The 19810-nt window shown below is 42.0% G+C and overlaps 1 protein-coding gene across 1 annotated transcript in view; it reads right to left on the reverse strand.

Moving 5' to 3' along the window:
- Window positions 1-19810, reverse strand: part of LOC147734768 (uncharacterized) — a 265703-nt gene that overhangs the window by 91190 nt on the left and 154703 nt on the right. The window contains exons 9-11 of the mRNA XM_086953050.1: window positions 19521-19606; window positions 15602-15810; window positions 15434-15493 (exon numbers count right to left, since the gene is read on the reverse strand). Of these exons, the coding sequence (XP_086809176.1) occupies window positions 15434-15493; window positions 15602-15810; window positions 19521-19606 (355 nt within the window). The remainder of the gene's footprint in view (window positions 1-15433; window positions 15494-15601; window positions 15811-19520; window positions 19607-19810) is intronic.

The following is a 19810-nucleotide window of genomic DNA, read 5'->3' on the forward strand; positions in this document are numbered from 1 at the left end:
GTATGCTCCCCAGTAGTGCCTTCTATATTGTCACGAGACACACGTACAAACTAAGGCCTCTTTCTTTGGGGAAACAGTGTCAGTACATTGTGATAAGATGAAGGATGCTCAGCAGTGACCAGAACTTAAATAAAAACAACCCAACACCATAGCTAGAGAAACACAAGTCAGAAGAGTTTAGCATGATTTGTGTCTATGGGGCTACCCTCCCCAGGGACAAGTAGTGCTCTGCAAATCTACTGACTGATTGATTGATTGAGGACAGTGAAAACACCATCTCTGCTCTAACACTATTCAATCTAACGCCAAGGATCATTTTAACTGTATCTGGACTAGAGTAATTTATGATTACCATATTTGTGTATGCAGTTTTGTAAACAAACACCTAGGGGTATATTTAGAAGAATTGCCACTAAGCAGTTTTCATGCTGCTTAGCGGCAATTTTTTTATCGCTTCAGACTGCCAAATCCTAACGCTATGTTTGCGCCATATTTACAATACTTCGCTTAGTGGTGTAAAGATCAGCTAGCAGCTGCTAACAATGACACAAACTCTAGCATCAAGTAGATAAAAAAATTCACTTTAGCATGAAAAAAGTGCTGGACAGGCTGTCGCGTTCTAATCTAGGTCCCCGATCAATACTGTGACCTTATGCCCCTATATGGCTATAATCCATTCATACCCCTATAATGGCACAAACGATCAAGAGCGATATTTCAGAAACTCGTCTCTGGCCTAACACGATCAGAGCCACATTTCAGAATCTCTTCCTCTGCAGCTTCCTCTGCAGCTCATTAGAGCAAATGACACAGCAGAAGCCACTATCCAAGATTCCTAGATTACACTCCGAGTTCTTCAGCAAGATAAAAGTCAGCAACCTGGGAAAGCCCCGCTTGCTATGTTTTGATTAGTAATAGAACTCTAATGAGCACTAAGAGACGATCACTTCCTAGTGACATCTTTATTGACGTCTTATGTCCAAAAACTTATGTCAAACCAGGCACCTTTCAGGTATAAATATTACCAACGTTGCCTTAAGCAAACGCTGCCTCAACGACATCGATGATAGCGATGGTGTGGTGAATACAGGAGCAGAACAGATGTCCCTTGCAGAGCCCAGCAAATACAAGCTGCCCACGGACGCTGCCCCTCCTCCTCCTGGACGCGCTGAGAGAGACGCTGTCTTTTCTCCTGCCGAGAAAATCCAGCTCCGGCGTTTCCAGCCTACTCTTGCGAGTGACTGGGATATCGAGTCCTGGAAGGAGATACAAGACCTCCAACATTCTATTCCAGAGGTATGGTGTTGACTAAACCCTTAGAGAGAATTCTTGAAGCAAACCTTGGCAAAACCAACTTAACTAAAACTGCTACTTACTTACTCCCTCCCAAGTATTAGGCTTAGGTCAGGTACACTGGGGTAGGTGTAGTTAGAAGCACCAGTTGAGTACGTTAGTCAAATGTATATATGAATGTATATATTTTATTCATTTTAACCATTGTATGGCTAAGAAACCATATCAATGCTTTTACAGTATTATTTCGCAATCCTCATTTTACTGTACGCAATTATTATAATAACTGGTCTTGCAATTGTGGCAATTCATTTCTCTTGCATGAGAAGAAAGACTGTTCAATAAATAATACCTTTATTGAAAACGCCCGTCTCTCTATTTCTCTGCATCTTGGTGAAAGTAATCTGCACAACTGACTGAGTAAAATAACTGTCTATTGTTTCACACGACTCTAGAGATTGACTCTTATTCTAAGGAGCAAAGTTGTCATGTTTATGCAGTTGTTGGAAAACTGAATCCCTTCTTGTATGTACCAGGGAAGCTGATCACTTCCTACTCATTCAAGAAAGTTTCCAGTGACCTCTGAGCTAGTTGGTAACAAACCCAATTAAGTTTAGCATAGTCAGTAGAGACCTGGAAGACCGCACTTCTACGTCTATACTATTGTTTATGTTATTCCAATGCGCAGGGCCTATAGGGAAAATAGGAACTACACTACATGGCGCCCAACGTTTGGTTAGGCGATAAAACTAACACAAGACGTTAGAGTAACTCAGTCGTGCATTTTTCACACAGACCCCTTTCTACCGTAAATACTCCAATAGACGTCTGGAGTGGGTGAAAGGTTAAAATCCGCCCGAACTTAGTAGGAAGAGATTCCTATGTAAAGCTCTGGTTTATTCAACATTGAAGGATACAGTGTTCCAAAATATTGTGCACCTAATCTTTGTCTCCTTGGAGACCTGCTCTGCAAAAAACCTGCATTTTATAAAAAACACTGAAAACGGAACCGCTGCAGCTGCAGTAAATGCGACTGAGCAGGGTCCCGACGGTGTTAATGAACCGGGTGCGATAATCATCTTGGTCAACGTAAGAAAATCTATAACGTCAAAACTTATAGAAAATGGACTGACCACACAAGGTAGCACAGTCGTCTTCGTGATAGAGGCACACGAATATCGGCAGACAGAGGTATTCTATTCTTATATAAAATTTCCAGCAGCAAACGCTGCAACACACGAGTTCCACTATTACAAAATAGGGGATCCACCGGAAGAGTACGCTCCTTTCGAGGAGATTGAAATCCCATTAAAATTCCAAGCGCATCTGCTCTGGTTTAAAGGCACCCTAAAACATAATGATCATATTACCAGGCTCGGTCCACTAGGTAGACCAGGAGTAGCGTGGCCGGTTCTAGCCAGCTACACACCACATCCGGACATTGCAAAAATGTCTAGAGAAGAACTTTTAGCACAGCTAAAAACATTAATCAAAATACATAGGCAATTAGTCCAATATGGAATGCGGACTGCTACAGTCCAAACAGCTGTTAATGTACCACAGCTGACCCCTCATCAGGGGAACACCAATAAAATTACACCACAGAACATACAATCATGTCTTGGTAAAACACCCATAAAACGGGAACAAATTCCTTTCTGGTTAGCGCAGAAAATTACTCAAATAGAGGCAGTATTTCCGAATACTACCCCTATTGAGAAACACAGAATCCTGACCATCTGCCTTCCAATGGGGGTCGCACCACACGTGGAGGACTGTGACACTTGGGGTACAGTCTTTGCTTCCATTTACACAAAAGCACATGGTGTTCCGTCAATGGCGGTAATACCAGAAGTGCTAAAACAGATTCATAATTAATACGGTCCAGAACCTGCTTTAACTCTTGGTATGAAATTACTGAAAGACTTCAAGCAGGTCTCGGCTATATTACTAGCCAATATAAAAGGAGAAGCAGCATCTGTGGCGATCCGCCAGAAGTTGAAGGAAACAGATATAACAGATCAACCAATTGAGCTTGCCAGAATTATAGAAAAATGTTATGAAGAACTAGGTAGAGACAGCTTGGGTGGAAAACCAGTAAAGCCCCAACTGCTCGAAAATCCTGAAAAATTATTTATTAAAAATAATTCAAATACTCCTAAAAAGAGCTGGGATGGAAATAAACAATCCACTCCCAAGGAAAAAGTTTTCCAGTCCAGAGGAAGGTCTCCTCGACGAAGGGAAAGGACTCCGACTCGAGAACATCAGTCTCCCTAGAGGGAGCCCTCTGAGAAAAGATATAACCTTAGAAATAGGGATAATTTGAAGAAGCCTGATCGATATCAAAGTATTGATACACGTCCCTCTCGATCTTTTTCGCAGAAATCGGAAAGAAGAGGACGGTCAGACCCAGGAGAGCACACCAAGTCCAAAGACAAGGAACCTGCTCAAAGTAAAAAATCTCAATTTCCAAGAAAGAAGGTAGCCAGTATTAGAGTAATCGAACATGCCGAGAATACTGAGGACACAGTTGAAAAACGGGGAGTGGGCACAGACAATGCTAGACAGTGGAGCAGAAATCACCATAGCTCGCAAGATCCTGATGAGTCATCTGGAGACAGTGGACACGAATGAATACATTCAAGTAGAAACTGCCGACACCAGAGTTAGCGAGCCCCATAAGATATACGAAATAACACTGCGTATAGAGGGTGATAAGACTAGGAAAATAAGGGGTCTATTTTGGGATAAACTCTCAAAAGGCTATGACATTCTGTTAGCTGAAAAAGACTGGCCCCCGGAGTTTGTCAGGGAGTGCCCTCGTGGCGAAGAAATGATTATGCCTGCCTTCTCGAATCACATTCCGATTCACATTAAATATACATATGCAAGGAAATGGGCAGTAGCCCAGGCACCAGCATTATATAAAAATCATGTAGGATGGGATGAGGACTCTCCTCCTCACAAAATCCAGTTAAAAAGTCAACCGACTGCACAAAGGCAGTATCCAATTAAGCAAGAAGCTAAAAAACAAGTCAGGGAGATATTAGATCAACTTGAATACCAGGGGGTGATTGAAACATGCACCTCTCAAATGAACAATCCTTTGTTTCCTGTCTCCAAACCAGACGATTCATATCGTCTAGTTTTGGATTACAGACACCTTAACGCATGTTGCAAAACATTTGCAGTACAAAATTCGCATAGTGTTGCACTAATGAATAACATAGTTAGGAAAAAATATAAAACAACATTAGACATATCAAATGGTTTCTTTTGTCAAAATATTGCACCAGAAAGCAGATACTTGGACGCTTTCTCAGTAATGGGGTCACAGAAAAATTTCTGTAGGCTCCCACAGGGATTCAAGAACAGCCCAGGACTATTTTCAGCCAGAGTAACAGAGTTACTACAAATGTATGATGATGAGGCATTATCTTATGTAGATGATATCTATCTCACAGACGACGACTTGGAGACTCACTTGAAAAGAGTCATCACCATAATACTTGGGTTCGCAGCAGAGGGTTACAAATTCAACTTTAAAAAGTCAAGAATTGCCCATCTGACAGTATTATTTCTAGGATACGAATTATCAAGTGAAGGAAAAAGCTTAGCGGACAACTTCTTAGAGAAGTGCGTTGTGCTCCAAGCACCAAAAACGCTGAAGAACTTACAATCGCTTCTAGGTTTTCTGAATTTCGGAAGAACTTACATTCTAAATTATGCGGAGAGGGTTAAACCTCTCTATGAACTAATTAAACCTGATTTTAAATCAATCAATTGGACTCAAAAACACACAGAAATTTTGAGATCACTGCAAACAGACATGTTAGCAAAAACAATATTAGATACACGTGATAACACGTGCGATCTTGTAATCAAAGTAATCCCAGGAAGATGCAGATTCACGTACCTGACCTCTAATGAGGGAGAAAAGGTACTAATAGCTTACAAATCACACTTGTACACATAAGCGGAAAAAACATTCAGTCCCACAGAAAAAACGGTGAAAGCAGTAGAAACTGCATTAGCGAATGAACGAGAACTAGCACATGGCAGAAGGATCAATATCCTCACAGCGGTATCCGCCTTCGAGGCACTATTCAGCCCAGTAAACCCATTACAGTGTCACTGGATCCGACATGGATACAGTGTGTAGATTCTCTTGGAGCGGAAGATGTGAAATACTATTTCGCCCCGCAATTCGAAAAACTGAATGATTTGACTTATGAAGAAGAATATCCTCTGCCAATCGAACTTCTGCCTCTCCAACAATACTCCTGTATAATCTATACGGATAGATTTGTACAGCATTTCAACGTAGAGAACAAATCCTAAGATGCAGCATGCGCGATTGTTAAAGGTCGCAGGCTGTGCGGTAAATTCAGACCGAAAATAACAAAAACTGAATCAGTGAGGAACTGTTCGGCTCAGCGAGCTGAAATCAGATCTTTAAAGATGGCGCTTGAAAATGCCGATGGTGAATTCCCGACACTAATTGTGTGCGATTCGCATTTATGCGTCAACTCTTACAATAATAAGTTGCAGAGCTGGATTAAAAACGATTACAAAGATGACACAGGTGCCACAATCAAGCATAAAATGCTTTGGAAACAGGTAGTTCTTTTACAGAAAGAACTACAAAAGACTCACGTGATACACACTCTGAGTCATCAACGTGATGGCGTTCACGTTGCAGGGAATTCATTGGCTAACACAGCCACAGCGGAAGCAACTAAACCGGCTTCCGTAGCCACAAAAAAGAGTTCCGAAAAATACATAGACGGGGAAACCATGCTGGCAGTAAAAACGTCCGTAAAAGGCGACTGTGCAGCACTACCCGTGAACTATCCACTCAATTATGCATACGTAATTGATGCAAACTCCGTTCCGTTTGCTCGAATCCCTGGAGTGGGGGATAGGGTAATTCCAAACATGAACCGGAGAAAGTTATTAATAGCAGACGCACACATGGGTGAAGGTCCGAGGCACAAAAAGATCAAGGAATCTCTGATTGAATTACAATCAGCATACTGGTGGCCGGGGATGAGCGTGCAACATCAAATATATGTGAAGAACAGTCCCAATTGTGACAGGGATCGCAGTAATGAACGGGTCCAGTCTGTTGACCAGATACCGTTTATAGACAGGGTAAGGCTGTCTACTTGCCATCCAGCGTCCTAATAATCATTTAAGACTAAACTCACTTAAAAAATGTGGCCCCAGCGCTCGGCTGATGCCAGAACAGTTATAAAAGATCTGCGAGTCTTTATCGGCACATACGCAATTGCCATGTTCCATTCTGACCGGGGTCCTGCTTTCAGCTCTCGAGCTTATAAGGAGGCCATGGCCAGCATGGGCGTTGGCTTGCGATACTCTTGTCCATCACACCCCGAAGGGAACAGTGTAGTGGAAAGAAAAAACCGGGACATAAAGCAATCTATAACAGCGAAGGTATTAGGTTCGGGTGATGGGTGGGTCAAACATTTAATAAGTGTCCAGCTAAGTCTTAACAATTTGCCAAGAAATTCTCTATAAGGTTTCAGCCCGTACGAACTATTGTTCGGAACTAGAATGTACATTCAGGACTTAGATAGTCAGGTATCAGTGGTAGAAGATAAGAATAAAGACTTTGACATCAAAGATCGTTTGGCTGTTTTACAGGACTTGAATGAAACAAGAAAATCCTTAAGCAACATAAAGTTAAAGCAACAGCCAGATACCACTGACGAGGCACCACCAGCCCCAGCAAGGCCTGTCTGGATTCCAAAGATTGGGGATCTAGTCAGAGAAAAAATAGCGGTGAAGAAGGAATTTGGGCCTTCTTACAGAAAAGCAGTACCTGTTTTAGCTATCAAAGGAACAAGATCAGTAGTACTACCGCCCCTTGCTGGTAAAAAGGAGAACAGAGTTGTATCAATCGACCTGGTAAAACCACAAGCATGTGGCCTATAATCAACAGTAGGCCAAGTGGACTCCCAAGAAACAACAGAATACCCAAACTTGCAACAATTCAAGAGGTTCAAACTGAAAGACTAATCACATTTGATAAACCTGCAGTGCACAGAGAGGGACTACGCAATAATGCCATGGAACTCGTGCCTCTTGAAACACAGATTGAAACAGTTAGTCATGAAACACCAGTCTACAATGACGTGGCATCAGAATGTGCTACCGAAAGACAAATTGAGAGAACAAATCCAACAATTGACAGAACTGCCTCTGGCTACTTCATCAATTTCGATAACTTTTCTGAGGATCAAAGCAACACCGAAGTGATGACAGAAACAAAGACTTTTAAAGAAAAAGCAACAGAACTCTTTCAACAAATCAAAGAAGTATATCTGGATGCACCATTGATTGAGCATTGGATTATTTCAGGGGTATTTATACTCCTACTATGCCTAATTTTAGTTTTAATTTTAGGAAAGTTTATTACAGTTTAATGGACACAGCAAGTCAGAACATCAACTTAGTCCTAAAACCACACAAATCATCCCACGTGTAGAAAAGAGAACTATCAACAGTAAATGTCACAGCCATTCCAATACCCGGCGGGGTAGTATGGGACAAAACTGACTATGAAATATATGGTCCGGTCGAAATCCTGAGATATCCTCACCAGTTCAAGGTTTCCTTAAGTAACTTTGTACAACCAAGTACATTTTCCGATGATTGGGATTTTGAAAGTATTAATAATATGATGTCTGATTTAGTGTTGTCAGCAAGATTTACAGAACATGATTATTTACAAGGTTCGTCTAGTTATGAACAGATGTACTGCTTCTCACATTATGGTGATCATTACTTGCATAAACCTGCACAACCTAGAAATGTTTTTAAATATAACCAATGGGAACATTGTGCTACTCCACCTAAAAGCAGTTTTAAAACATTCTATGAGAAATTTCGGTACTTCTCAGGGTTTAACACCAGTGATGCAGAAACGTTTTATTATAAACTGTTAGATAAAGCAGGATTGAAAACAATGCTGACAAATACTAAATTGATATATTCAGAAGCATTTTATGAAAAAATTATGACATTTGGTTTTGATTATTGGAAAAATAACATTGAAACAAAAACAATCTGGGTTACAAAAGATTGGCAGGTACAAGGCATAGAAGCATTATTTCAAACCTGCATGATCCCAGAACAATTAATGTTTTTAAATGACACAATTCACCAAACAACCTGTCTTGGCCTAGCTAAGATTAAAGACCTTAACAAACCGTCTATTCCAAAGCCAATACCTGATAATGCAACAACAGATATTGAAATAGACGTGTCTAAAATTTTACATCTAAACAGAACACATCCTGATTGGAAAAAGTGGTTAATCTGGCCTACTGACACAAACAACTGTCAAGATAGATTCCTGAATAAAACACAGGGGTTAACAATGACCAGACCAGACCCTAGATACTCCCAGAGACAACATCCAGGGATAGTAACAACATACAGTGTAGGGAAGCTGTGCCTTGAATGGCTAGAATCATCCACACTGGTAGAAATTAAGCAACACTTATCTTTACTTAAAGATGGTGCTGATTTGCGCAATTTCATTCTGGGACCACCATAGATATAATAGACAAAGACTTGCTAATGTTACAGCATGGCCAGTCACAATTGCGTTCTATTGTACAGTTAGGCTGGACGCTGCAAAATCTTCGTTCAGGCTAAGTGCCATGGCGTTTAATCAACACAACGTCATTGTTTTCCATCTTTAACCTTACTGATAAACAAATCAGCTTGGCACAGAAAGGAGCAGACTATACAATCCTGAGCATCGAAAAACTTGAGAGATTACCTTTGACAATGTCAGAAAGTCCTGTCATTGAATGGATAATACACTGGATTATCACAATTCCGATAACAACTTTCCGATTTAAAAATTGCCTTGAATACATACCGACTGGCCAGTATGAACGTTTGGGTAAAGGATACATTAAGTCAGCATGGAAATTACCATACACACACACATGCTATAGTGACAGCAACAAAAATGTATTTCTTAGTGGTGAAAACTGCAAACATTCACTAAGCGGTATACTTTTGTGCCAAGGTATAAATTTACACGGAGCCTGTGAAGGAAATTCAAAGAACCTTTCATGCCACCAACATGTCACACCTGCAACGCAGATAGAGCCTTTCTTTAAGCAACTCTCGAACGGGAGTTACATTCTAATAACGGATCACAGCTGTTGTGGCCTTTTGCCAGGGAAAGCATATCTCGTTCAAGTAACTTCCATGGTCAAATGCTGTATGCAAGCATTGTTTCCAAACGGCCCTGGAGACTCAGAGACTCCCATATGGCCTCGTTTGAATGTCTCTTCTATACGAATTGATACTTTAAGCAGAATGAAGTCTGTGCTTTTGCAGACAACAGTGTCCATCACGTCATCAAAAGAGACGTATGATCTCCTAGTTGCAAGGACAACATCAGAGATTCGTGACCTTTTATCAACAAATTGCCCCGTGCATTTAACAGAAATGCTTAGCCAAATTCTTAACATGTCGAGTGCCATAGGCATCCCAGGCGTATTTAAGACCATTTTTACGGGACTGTTAACACCATTCAAAGCAATTCTAGGAACAATTCCTAATTTTGTTTATTCAGTCTTTGGCGGCATACCCCTGATTTTGGGACTTGTAGCAGGCATTTTATTTTTTACCCTCCTGCTCCGATATGGCAAGCCAAAACTCAGACATGACTCCGACAAGGATGGAAGAAACGATCCTAGCAATACGCTACCGGGACCGAATAACTAGAGTCCTTGGATTGGCCAGGCTGAGAGATCTGAACATGACCTGGTTTCTTTCATTCAGACCTATATGGCAGACCTGCATCTTACCTGTGATTCGATGTATGCTATGCGGAGATGAGTGCGTGTTGGACATCTGTCTTGCACTTCCATCAGCAGTACCAATGGATATCGATACTTTGCTAAGTCCTATTGCATTGTGTTGTCCCCAGCGGCTACCAATCCTGATGACGGCATTCGTTGAGACTCCTGTGCTACGACTAGGTGGTGACAGTGGAGCGAGAAATAAAAGCAACATCACCCAGGTACGACCTTCTGTGAGCATTTCTGATCCAGACTTTGATGAAAGCAATCATTCTCACACCTGCCAAGTTACAGCACTATCGAACTTGGCCGAACTGTCACCTGATTTTGTAGACCAATTCTTTGAGAGCCTGTCTGATATGATGTGTTCCCCCGAACAGAAACAATAATTTTTGGAAAAGAATTCCGACACACAGCGTTCCCATGAACTCTGAATTCGGCCTTCAGTTTTGATCAACAAAAACTACTGAAAAGCGTTGGAACTCTATTCCCCCGTTCACCAATTTTTTTTTTTTGAATTGAACATTTTTCAAAATATTTACCTTTTTCTGGCACAAAATATTCTTTGCTTAAAGTAGACCTATTCATAAAGAACAGAACTTCTATTTTTAGGTACTTCTAGAGACATAATAACTTTACATCAGCCTCTAGCACATGTTACAACAATTGCATTTATATGTGATGAAATTATCTCGCCCTTCTTTTCTGTATAAAGAGATATTTCATGTGTAATTCTTTCGCAAAATCGTTCACTGATTACATATGCTATAATTTTGAATGATTTCTATGCTTAAAGACGTACAGCACAAATATTTCCATGTATTTCAAATACGCCATTTCAAATGCGAATATGTATTTTGGGGTGGGTAATGTTACACATGTATCTTTTGCTATAGTTTTTAGTAATTTGATGGACATAAATTCGTGGAGTGGGTGTCGCGTTCTAATCTAGGACCCCGATCAATACTGTGACCTTATGCCCCTATACGGCTATAATCCATTCATACCCCTATAATGGCATAAACGATCAAGAGCGATATTTCAGAAACTCGTCTCTGGCCTAACAGGATCAGAGCCACATTTCAGAATCTCTTCCTCTGCAGCTCATTAGAGCAAATGACACAGCAGAAGCCACTATCTAAGATTCCTAGATTACACTCCGAGTTCTTAAACAAGATAAAACTCAGCAACCTGGGAAAGCCCCGCTTGCTATGTTTTGATTAGTAATAGAACTCTAATGAGCACTAGAGACGATCACTTCCTAGTGACATCTTTATTGACGTCTTATGTCTAAAAACTTACGTCAAACCAGGCACCCTTCAGGTATAAATATTACCAACGTTGCCTTAAGCAAACGCTGCCTCAACGACATCGATGATAGCGATGGTGTGGTGAATACAGGAGCAGAACAGCTGTCCCTTGCAGAGCCCAGCAGATACAAGCTGCCCACGGACGCTGCCCCTCCTCCTCCTCGACGCGCTGAGAGAGACGCTGTCTTTTCTCCTGCCGAGAAAATCCAGCTCCGGCGTTTCCAGCCTACTCTTGCGAGTGACTGGGATATCGAGTCCTGGAAGGAGATACAAGACCTCCAACATTCTATTCCAGAGGTATGGTGTTGACTAAACCCTTAGAGAGAATTCTTGAAGCAAACCTTGGCAAAACCAACTTAACTAAAACTGCTACTTACTTACTCCCTCCCAAGTATTAGGCTTAGGTCAGGTACACTGGGGTAGGCGTAGTTAGAAGCACCAGTTGAGTACGTTAGTCAAATGTATATATGAATGTATATATTTTATTCATTTTAACCATTGTATGGCTAAGAAACCATATCAATGCTTTTACAGTATTATTTCGCAATCCTCATTTTACTGTACGCACTTTTTATAATAACTAGTCTTGCAATTGTGGCAATTCATTTCTCTTGCATGAGAAGAAAGACTGTTCAATAAATAATACCTTTATTGAAAACGCCCGTCTCTCTATTTCTCTGCATCTTGGTGAAAGTAATCTGCACAACTGAGCAAAATAACTGTCTATTGTTTCACACGACTCTAGAGATTTACTCTTATTCTATGGAGCAAAGTTGTCATGTTTATGTGGTTGTTGGAAAACTGAATCCCTTCTTGTCTGTTCCAGGGAAGCTGATCACTTCCTACTCAGTCAAGAAAGTTTCCAGTGACCTCTGAGCTAGTTGGTAACAAACCCAATTAAGTTTAGCATAGTCAGTAGAGACCTGGAAGACCGCACTTCTACGTCTATACTATTGTTTATGTTTTTCCAATGCGCAGGGCCTATAGGGAAAATAGGAACTACACTACAAGGCAAATAGCAGTAAAAAGGTTCACACAAGTCAGTCCAACATCCCTTTTCAGCATCTAGCGGCAAAAAGAGCTTACAAATACGCAGCAAAGGGAAAAAAATTAACAAGAATAACTACCTGAATGCAGAATGGAACAGCCAGGACCAAGTGTAGCACAGGTGAACATCACCCTTCCCCGCCCCGCCCCACCCCACCCAACCCCAATAGCCAGGATGACCAGCCAGAGTCCGTCCCAGGAGAAGAGGAAGAGAAAACCCAGATTCAGTCAGGATGTGAATGAGATCCTGATTGCGGAGGTGACAGAGCATCAACACCAGCCCTTCGTCACCTTCAAGGCGCCACTGGGGACCAAAAACGCTATATGGCAGTCCATTATCAACAAGGTGAACTCCTTCGCAGAAGTCTAGAGGACAGTGACGAACTGCAAGAAGCGCTGGTATGACGCGAAGTGCTAAACTAAGCAGAAACTGGTGAGCAATCAACAGGCTTATATGAAGTCGTGCAGTCCTCGCATCAACGGCAAGAGAGGATGCGATGACTGCACGACTTCATATGAAAGTTTCATTTTACCTCTCAACCTGAAGGCTCATGGAGCATTGACTCCTTACGTTTCTAGCTTATTCTCAGAAATACAGACAGAGCTTTAGAAAACATATACCCGTACCACATAGGTATTGTATTTTAAAACCACTTGAATATATTTTCCTTCACATATTGATAGCAACATAGTGAGTGACAGAGGGATCTGACTCCGTCCTGACGAAGAAGCATTTCGAGCTTCGAAACATGTTGACACCCCCAGGAGAATCAGTAACTTACTAGCGTGATTTCTCTGACCCACTCTTTTTAACAGTACCAGCCTATGACCGAATAAAAGTTTTTGAATCCATAAGGCCAGGTATTTTTTAACATCACTGTTTTCATTCACCCCTGACCCTTTTCACTCACAACAAATACAACTCACATAGCACTTACAAAAATAAAGTGCTACAGCGTAGTCGCCAGTCGCAGCACGCCCCGTCTTGCAGCGGGGCGGGAAGACGCCGATGAAGAAGCATGACACCAAGGGCCCTTTCGGTGTGTGGTGTGTGAGGGGTATTTTAACAAATACTGTGTATGCCTTACACTTAGACATACAGAAAACCTCTTAGAGGTGGATCTTTTTGTTTTCTAATTCATTGAATGGAGGAAGTTGCATCCACCATAGTACTCTCATGAGCACTACCTCTTCACTCTCTAACCCTTCATTTTGATTTGAGGACAGGAAGTAGCCCGGTGTGTGGTGCAGGCCAGGTGCTTTCTGATTCAGGAGGAGGACAATGGATCCCTTCTTAAGCATGCAATGGACTAGGACCTCCTCTTGTGAGAGGTGAATGAGGGTGATCCTCTGGGGGTAGATCCGTTCCCCTCTATGGCACTGCCTTTGGGGTGGATGTCATGACCCTTCTTTCCCCTGTCTTTGCACATTGTGTGCACTCACGCTTGTCCAACCTGGAGTGTAAATAGTGCCAGTGTTATGATACTGTCCAGCGTGTTGGTAGTTTAACTGTCCTAATGTATCATGTGTGCTACTGATCAGAGTAATCCATGGTGTCAGTGGTTGTTCCATCAATTACATGTCTGTGCACTCTGGATATGTCCAACAAAGATTGTATATATGAGGTACATTAGTAAAGCAGAAGACATTAAGCACATTGCATTCGCAAACCATGGCACTTGCCCATACAACCATAGACATGCACACATGGCCCAATTGCTGGCGACACGTCAGCACACCTCCAAGAGCGGCAGCTAGAGCGCTAGGCTATACATCTCTCCTTCTGCCAAGGTTTCCGACGGCTAAAGAGAGTCTCTGGCTTTCTGCGGTTCCCTGTCTACAGCTTCCTGTTGCCGATGTTCGTGGCGCAAAGTGCCATGGCATATTTACAAGGCCACTTTAAGTGGCTTTTCATGGCCTTGTAAATATGTGCCAGTTTCACGCAGAACACTGTGTGAAAGGGGCGTTCCATGGGTGTTGATGTGGATGTTCCCATGCAAAATCCATGGAATCTGAAGCATTCCCAGATTTTCGAAAAATCGCAAACCTCGGAATGCGTCAGACACAAACGCCACCGCAGGGGTGGTGAAAGGGAGGTGCAGCGAGGAGAAATGGTTTCATTTCTCCTAGTTTATTACTTTTTCTATCTGTGCTGCATTCTGCAGCACACATAGAGAGAGGAAATTGCCTCTTGGGATGGATTTTGTGCAGGAAGGTCTACTTTCCTCCACAAAATCAATCAGCCCCGCAATGCAGGCACCCTTGCACCACAGTGCAAGGGTACCAGCTTTGGCACATGGCAGCCCATTGTGTGCCAGCGCTGGGGAAAACAGCAAGATTGCATCATATCTTATAGATACAGAGCATTCCAGCCCTTTTCTTTTGATGCAGGGCTTCTGCGCCAAAACCTCATAAATGAGGCCCTTATTATTGAAGTGTGTTAGTGTCATATTTAAAACCAGCTCATTCCTAGCCGGAAAGAACAGCTGCTAATGTCACTAAGTGGCAGTTTTTCTTTTTTAGTGACTCACAAGGAATTCCTAGTAAATATTGCGTTGTGGGTTTTGCTGGAGTTTTTACGCGGGACACCTACCTTGCATCTCATTTTCGCTAAGTCACGTTAACCGACTTGGCTCTGTAAGAAATTGAAGCTAACTCTGTAAAACTGTTGCTAACGGGGCTTTGCGGCAACTTGCAAATATGGCAATAAACTGATGCTACTGCAGTGATAGATCCTTGTAAAGATGCCCCCTACACAAAAGTCATGTTACTAGCACCCCACCATCCTTTCAGGTGCAGTGCCTCCTCCCCGATACCAGTTCTGAAGTGTTCAAAATCCTTGAAAATGTCAAGACCTTCTGTGTCAAGCGAATAATTGCATAAGAATATTACAAACAATGTAACCATTTTATGAACATTTAAGGAACCTACCACAAGGTTTTCATTTGCCGCCTTGGCTATGAAGTCCACATTGGTGCCTCCAATGACGACCTAGATGTTAGAGGGAGGACATTACTTGTGGTTTTCATAAACATATAGCCTCATTAGGTAATTCTTTGGATATTGCTTAGAAAAAGGTCCATATAATACAAGACTTACCGGTCGAGACTTGAGGGGAATCATGTTCTCCTTCAGTGCTGCGGTATCTTCCATCTTAGGAGAAGGTGTGATGTCTTCTCCTGCTGGGACTGCAGAGCGCTTCCTTGCTGCATGGGGATCCCGCCCGCTCTGCCCCACATTCCGGAGCTTGCTGATGGACACAGCTATCAGGCTGCCCACTTTAGCATTGTTCCGGATCAGGGCCAAGTCTGACTACAAGTTAATGAATATAAAATAATACAGAGCAGCACCTCTGTGCCAGACCCTATCATGAATGTCAATTTACCCAAATGCAAGGGGTAGCAGAAGTGACATCACACATACTTTGCCCACAAGCATGCACACAACAAACATTTTAAAGCATTTTTATTTTATTTCCCCAGCTGCAAGGGAAGGTCTAATTCCAGCTATATTTTTTATTACACTAATAGTGAATACTGAAACATAGTAATAAAAGAAATTTAGACACAACAAAGAGTGGCGGCTCAATTGACGCTCATAAGGAGAATCTGCCACTGTGTTCCTGGCACTCATTTTGCCACCTCTGAGACCAGGGGTCGCAAAGGCACTGCCAGGGGTTGCAAGGGACAAGTCAGGAGTTGCAGCTGCGACCCTTGGTGATCCCTAAATGATGTTCATGGACCTTTTAAGGAGATGTATATTTATGTAACATATGTCAAATGCCTTATTGTGTGGGCTTTAACCCTTTCGATGCTGATGACGAGCTCAGCTCGTCATCACCCACGGGTGTCGTGTGCGGATGACGAGCTGAGCTCGTCATAGTGCCACTAAAATGGCATTTTCCAGCACACAGCGGGAAAACGCCTAGCAGCCAAGAGGTTAAGCACTATATATTAACATTTAAGGATGAATCAATGTATTTATGTGTAAAAGGGAGCAATGTCTAAGAGGTGAAGCAATGATGGCATACACATTTTACCTGCTATTTATCCCATTCTCTTCTAGATCTTAATTTTGTGATGTCACATCTGCATCTTTACATTTGTATCACATTTAGGTATCTTTCCCTTTGGATCACATACCTCTATGTTTTGGAATTCAATTCTACACCCCTAATGTTAATCTTACTTCAACATCAACCCTTTGGATATTACATGTATACCCTAATCTGAGCACCTCACTTTTAAATCCTTTGCTTTAGATTTTTGTTATGGAGCGTAGCATTTTGACCCTATTTCCAGATCCTAAATGATGAATTTCGCTTCTGCATTCTAATCCTTTGATATTAGGTTTGTATATCACTGTTTGGATATCAGTTCTTTATCCCACACTTTGGATCAAAGTTTCATAGCCTAGTCTTTAATTTAGATTTTGGAACCCACATTTTGGAGCATACTGTTATATCCCACTGTATGGACATCGCTTCTGTATCCTACTCTATTCAACTAACTTGCTTATCCCCTTCTTTGGAATTTACGTCAATATTCCACCCTTTGGATATATCTTATATATTGTATTCTTATGATTCCACTTCAGGATCCCACCCTTTGGAATTAATTTACATATTGTATTTTTGTTATTCCACTTCAGTAGCCCCCCTGTTGGATATCACATATATATTGTATTCTTGCTCTTCCATTTTAGTATCCCACCCTTTGGAATTTGTTTGTATATTGTATTCCTGCGATTCCACCTCTATATCACTTCTTGATTCTGTTTTCAAATATCCTGATCTTTAGGTAGCCCTTCCAGATCCTAGTCTTTGGATTCTATGTCAATATCCTACTCTTACGATGTCTCTTCTAGGATGTATGACGGTACGACGCGTACTTTGACAACGCGTACCGTTACAACGCTACTTTTACAACGCAAGTCGTTACAACGACTTGCGTTGGGGGGCGCTGGATAGTAAATAGTTTTATTTACTATTCCAACTACAGTCCCCGTGGACTCTAGGGAAGGAGTTGGATAGTAAATTTAACTATTTACTACCTGGAGAGCCCCCCAGCGCAAGTCGTTGTAACGACTTGCATTGTAAAAGTAGCGTGCTAACAGTACCGCGTTGTTAAAGTTTCGTCGTAAAGGATGTTCCCCTGCCTTCATCCTTGGTGCTAGACGATTTGTCATCAGCGTACCACTTTCAGATTCTCATACTCCCCTTCTCAACCATGTAGTCTTGCTTCTAAATGAATCTTAGTCTAGCCTACATTCAGTACACATTGATTTATGCACTTATGATCTGCATCTCACACCTGAATCTACTCCCATATTTCTACTTTATTCTCACATTTAGCTCTAACCCTTTGAATCTGGTATTTGTGTCTTCATCTGCCTTTGTATAAGGTTCACTAATTCTAAAGTTGCTTTTATTGCACAAGATTCTACTTTCTTGACTGTGCAAGATGTTCTAGAGTAGCGTCCATATGCGGCTCTTCTGCTATGGCGAAGGAACGTCGCCCACCTGCCAGCAGCCAAAACAATGAAAAATAAAAAAAAAATAAACCCTTGTTTATTATAATTTTATTTTTGCTCTCAGAGCTGAGGCTTGGGGTCGGGGCCACATGAGATGACAGGCTGGTAGAGATGTGGTTGCACTGCTATTCGATGCGCTTGATTGATTCGGCCGGCCAAACTGTCATGCGCACTGAAGCTCTCTCCAACTCGAGCTGTGTTTGCGGGTTGGAGAGAGCAGGCACAGACTCCCAGTCTAACTGGGAGCGCAAATCATAGGCACTCAGACAAATCCAGGGCCGTAGCATGAAAGGAGTGTCAGGATTTGAGAGGAGAGTGATGTGGCAGATTTTTTTTTTATTTGTCTCGTCATCACTCTGTTTGTCCACCCCCCCACACTCTATCGACACCGGCCGCTACTGGTAGCGTGAGCAATTTTCACTGACTGGATTACTAGACAATTTACTTCAATGTGATAGCCAGAGAATTAAAATACCCCCATCCCCACTTTAGACATACCTCTTATCACACCGAGCATTCCAAACATTCCTTAGACTTCCTTTCACCCTTTCATCCTTTTTCCATCCACGTATCTATCATCACTTTCACCCCATCTTTCCAACCCGTCACTTATCCACCCACCCAACACTTGCCCCACCGAACCATACCTTTTTCCATCCATTCTTTCAAATATACATCCATACTTCTACTCTTTGACCGATCAGTACAATCATATTAATCCACCTGTCCTTTCACCCATTCATCCCTTCTTCATCTGTGCATTCTTCCATCTTTCCATCTATTCACTCTTTAATCTGTAAATCCTTAAACTCTATCATCCAGCCTTTAACACTTACACCTAGCCACACATTCACCCTTCCAATGATTCATTGTTCACCCTTCCATCCTACCTTCACTTTTTTCACTACTTCACTTCCTTCCGGTTACATTTTCTCCCCCATGATGTTCTTTTTCCTATTTCTATCTACCTGTCTTTTTTTCTTATCCTTGATTTTTCTTTCTTACCTTTCCCTTTCAATGTTCTTCTATTTGTCCCCCCTCTCTGCCCACAACCCTCTTGGAATGTTGTTTATGACCATTGGGTCAGCATATCTGCAGGCAGCAGAAGTTCATAAACAAGTAGCATATGTTTTAATGGGCCCCAGTTCTTCAGCTCATCGACCCCAGTAGCGGGCCCTACGTAAGCTGCTAGGGTGGGGGGAGTCCCAACGGGTATCGATTGACTAGCTGAGCCCAGAAGTACAGGATATGTTTGCAAAATCTTACCATGCTAGATCATTTTATTCTCTTTTTCCTAACATGGATGGATTAAAAACAATGGCATTGACTGGATAGATGTGCACTTAAACAGCTCTTCAGCCACCACCAACCTCTGATTCTGCACTTGATGTACACATGGACAAGGCTAGCAAGGTAGAGCATATCCCAGCGCACCCTCTCCACTGCTCATGCCCTTCCACAGCATCAGTACATCTGAAAAGGATACTGGCCTCCAAGGACTTCCCTCCGGTCAGCTCATTCACCCGCCGCAGCACAAAAGGAGTCACCTCCTTACCTCGGACCTCCTGCTGCCTGGGAACCAGAATCACAAACAGAAATAAGTACCAATTTATGACTCAGGCTTTAAGTAACAGTGATCACCCAGAAAAATGTGTAATGTATTCACTACCGCTTGAGACAGAAAAATCACTATGCGCATTAGCTAGTTTAGGAAACTGAGTTTACATTCGAAAACTACATTCTGGTTTTTTTTTTAAACAGAAGGATTGAATATTG

Source organism: Lissotriton vulgaris, chromosome 1_2 (assembly GCF_964263255.1).
Source record: "Lissotriton vulgaris chromosome 1_2, aLisVul1.2, whole genome shotgun sequence".
Classification (NCBI taxonomy): domain Eukaryota; kingdom Metazoa; phylum Chordata; class Amphibia; order Caudata; family Salamandridae; genus Lissotriton; species Lissotriton vulgaris.